General features: G+C 44.2%; 1 protein-coding gene across 1 annotated transcript in view; it reads left to right on the forward strand.

The window, feature by feature from the left end:
* Positions 1-1,867, forward strand: part of tmem164 (transmembrane protein 164) — a 19,029-nt gene extending 17,162 nt beyond the window's left edge. Inside the window, exon 6 of the mRNA XM_031857052.1 lies at positions 334-1,867. Within this exon, the coding sequence (XP_031712912.1) occupies positions 334-540 (207 nt within the window). The 3' untranslated portion in view covers positions 541-1,867. The remainder of the gene's footprint in view (positions 1-333) is intronic.
* The last annotated feature ends 270 nt before the right edge of the window (positions 1,868-2,137 follow it).

Consider the following 2,137-nt stretch of genomic DNA (forward strand, 5'->3'; position numbering starts at 1 on the left):
TCACGGCCTGTGAACCCTCCACAGCTCCTTACCCCCCCCCCCCCCCCCCCCCCGCTGCAGATATCAAAACTATAATGAAAATCTATAGACGTCCAAATAAATTTGAGATCAGCAGTCAAAGCAAACTATGCAGTCAGATAATGAGCTGTGGAGGCTTCACAGGCCGTGAACTCATCCTTCGGTAAATGTAATGATAGTTGGAGCACAAATCAACGATAAAGTCCACCATGCAGTTTGCCAAAAACCTCATTATCCGACTGAGTAGTTCTTATTGTTCCAACTTCTATTAGCGTCACATTAATGCTCACGCTTTCTCCCCCCCTCCCCCTCCAGGCGACTGAGGTCAACCTGAACAACATGCTGTGCCCGGCCGTGTCCGACCCCTTCTACGGGCCTTGGTACCGGGTGTGGGCGACGGGCCACCAGACCCTGCTGACCCTGGTCCATGGGAAGGTCCTCACGCTCCTCTCGCAGCACACGGGCTCGGCCTGCCGCTGCCTGCTGGACACGCTCCGACTGCGCAGCAAGAAAGTTGACTGAATGTCCGCGAGGACGCGCACAGAACTAGCCTTTCATTCTAAATGCCTGCTCTCATGGAGATGTTTTTCTTCTTTCTTTTTTTAACATTTGAATGCATCTTTTTAAGACTTACCATCTGTTTCAATGAAAGAAGTGAGCGTTTGGGGGGGCCAGTGAATCAATGTGTCATTATTTTTGTGTCGTCGTCGGCTTGCATACATGCTTGCATGCACAAACATGAGGTGGTGTTTTAAGGCTGGTAGTTAGCGTTGTGCAGTTGGGCGGATTTAGCCTCTTTTCTTTCTTTTTTCTTTTTTCTTTTTCTTTTTTTGGGAATACAATTTCCAGAAACAACGTAAGTGAATTCGGGGGAAACGTCTCAAGCTGCCTTTTTGTAAATGTAAAGTTTTACGGACAAGGGAAATGTGAGTCACCCGAAATGTCGATATTGACCTGCAGTTGTGACACTTTTTTAGTTCTGTACGTAGTTGTTATGCTAGGTCACATGTTAGTGGGTGAAGCTGCCATTTCTTGTCTCAAGTGCGTTTTGAAACTGATTTTGAATGTGCGAGCCGTTGTTAAAAGTTGCCTTGTTTAATCGTCAGAGGATTTTATTTGTCATGACAGAAAATACAAAGTTATTTATGTTCCTCCGTTCCCCTTCTACTCCACACATGTACAGGGTATGAAAGCAATTTCTAGTGGCCTCCTGTGCGTTTCCGTCTCCAGCCTGTTCAGATCATTCCAGTTGAGATAATCAGGGGACACGAGGATGTAGTACGTGCTGAGAGTCTACGTGATGAATGCGGGTTCATGGATCTACACTGGGGTGTATTTTTTATGTACTTGCGTTATTTTGTTACGATATTGGACCATATTCAGTTGGGTATAAAGTTCAGTTGTTGGGATGAATGTGACGTTTGCCAAGGGGGATCTTGACAAAATATGTATCTGAGCTGGAGTCATGCATCATGACACTTGACTTGAATTTGTCGCTTGATCTTACAAGGCATCCTGAATTCTCCCCACCGCTACAACTGTGTGACAGCGAGTCACGGGCTCAGTTTAGTAAGAAAAATTAAATAAAATACGAAAAAAAGAATGCATCGGATGATCTGCACGAGGTCACTCTGGGTCACTAGTTGACGACCCATTCGAAAGAAAGTATTAACCAGCATTGGAATATTTAAGTCATGGTCTATATCATTTCAAGTGTGTGGGGTGTGTGTTACTGTAGCATATACTGTATTTCACTGTTAAAAAAAAAAAAAGGGACAAAACTTTTGTATTTCTATTGGTTCCAGTGTATGTGCTGTATTGACAATAAAAGTGGTTTCATTTAACCAAAGTTCTCGTTTTAGATTTTTTTTTTTTTATTCTAACCATGTCCAGGATGTCTTTTTTTTTAACACTTATCTGTGCTCTCAGCACACCACATATCTATACTGAAGCGTAGTTGCTGCCAGACTCATAAACTCCAGCTGTTGTAACATGTGTTTGGGCACACTGTCCTCTGTGAGGCCACACGGGTTACAAAGCAGCGCGTTGACTGACGGGAGTTTCCACCGTCTGTAGCCTCACGTCAATACACTTAAGGGAGGAGAGGTCGATCTAAAAC

Source organism: Anarrhichthys ocellatus, unplaced genomic scaffold, assembly GCF_004355925.1.
Source record: "Anarrhichthys ocellatus isolate YVR2014 unplaced genomic scaffold, GSC_Weel_1.0 scaffold18, whole genome shotgun sequence".
Lineage (NCBI taxonomy): Eukaryota > Metazoa > Chordata > Actinopteri > Perciformes > Anarhichadidae > Anarrhichthys > Anarrhichthys ocellatus.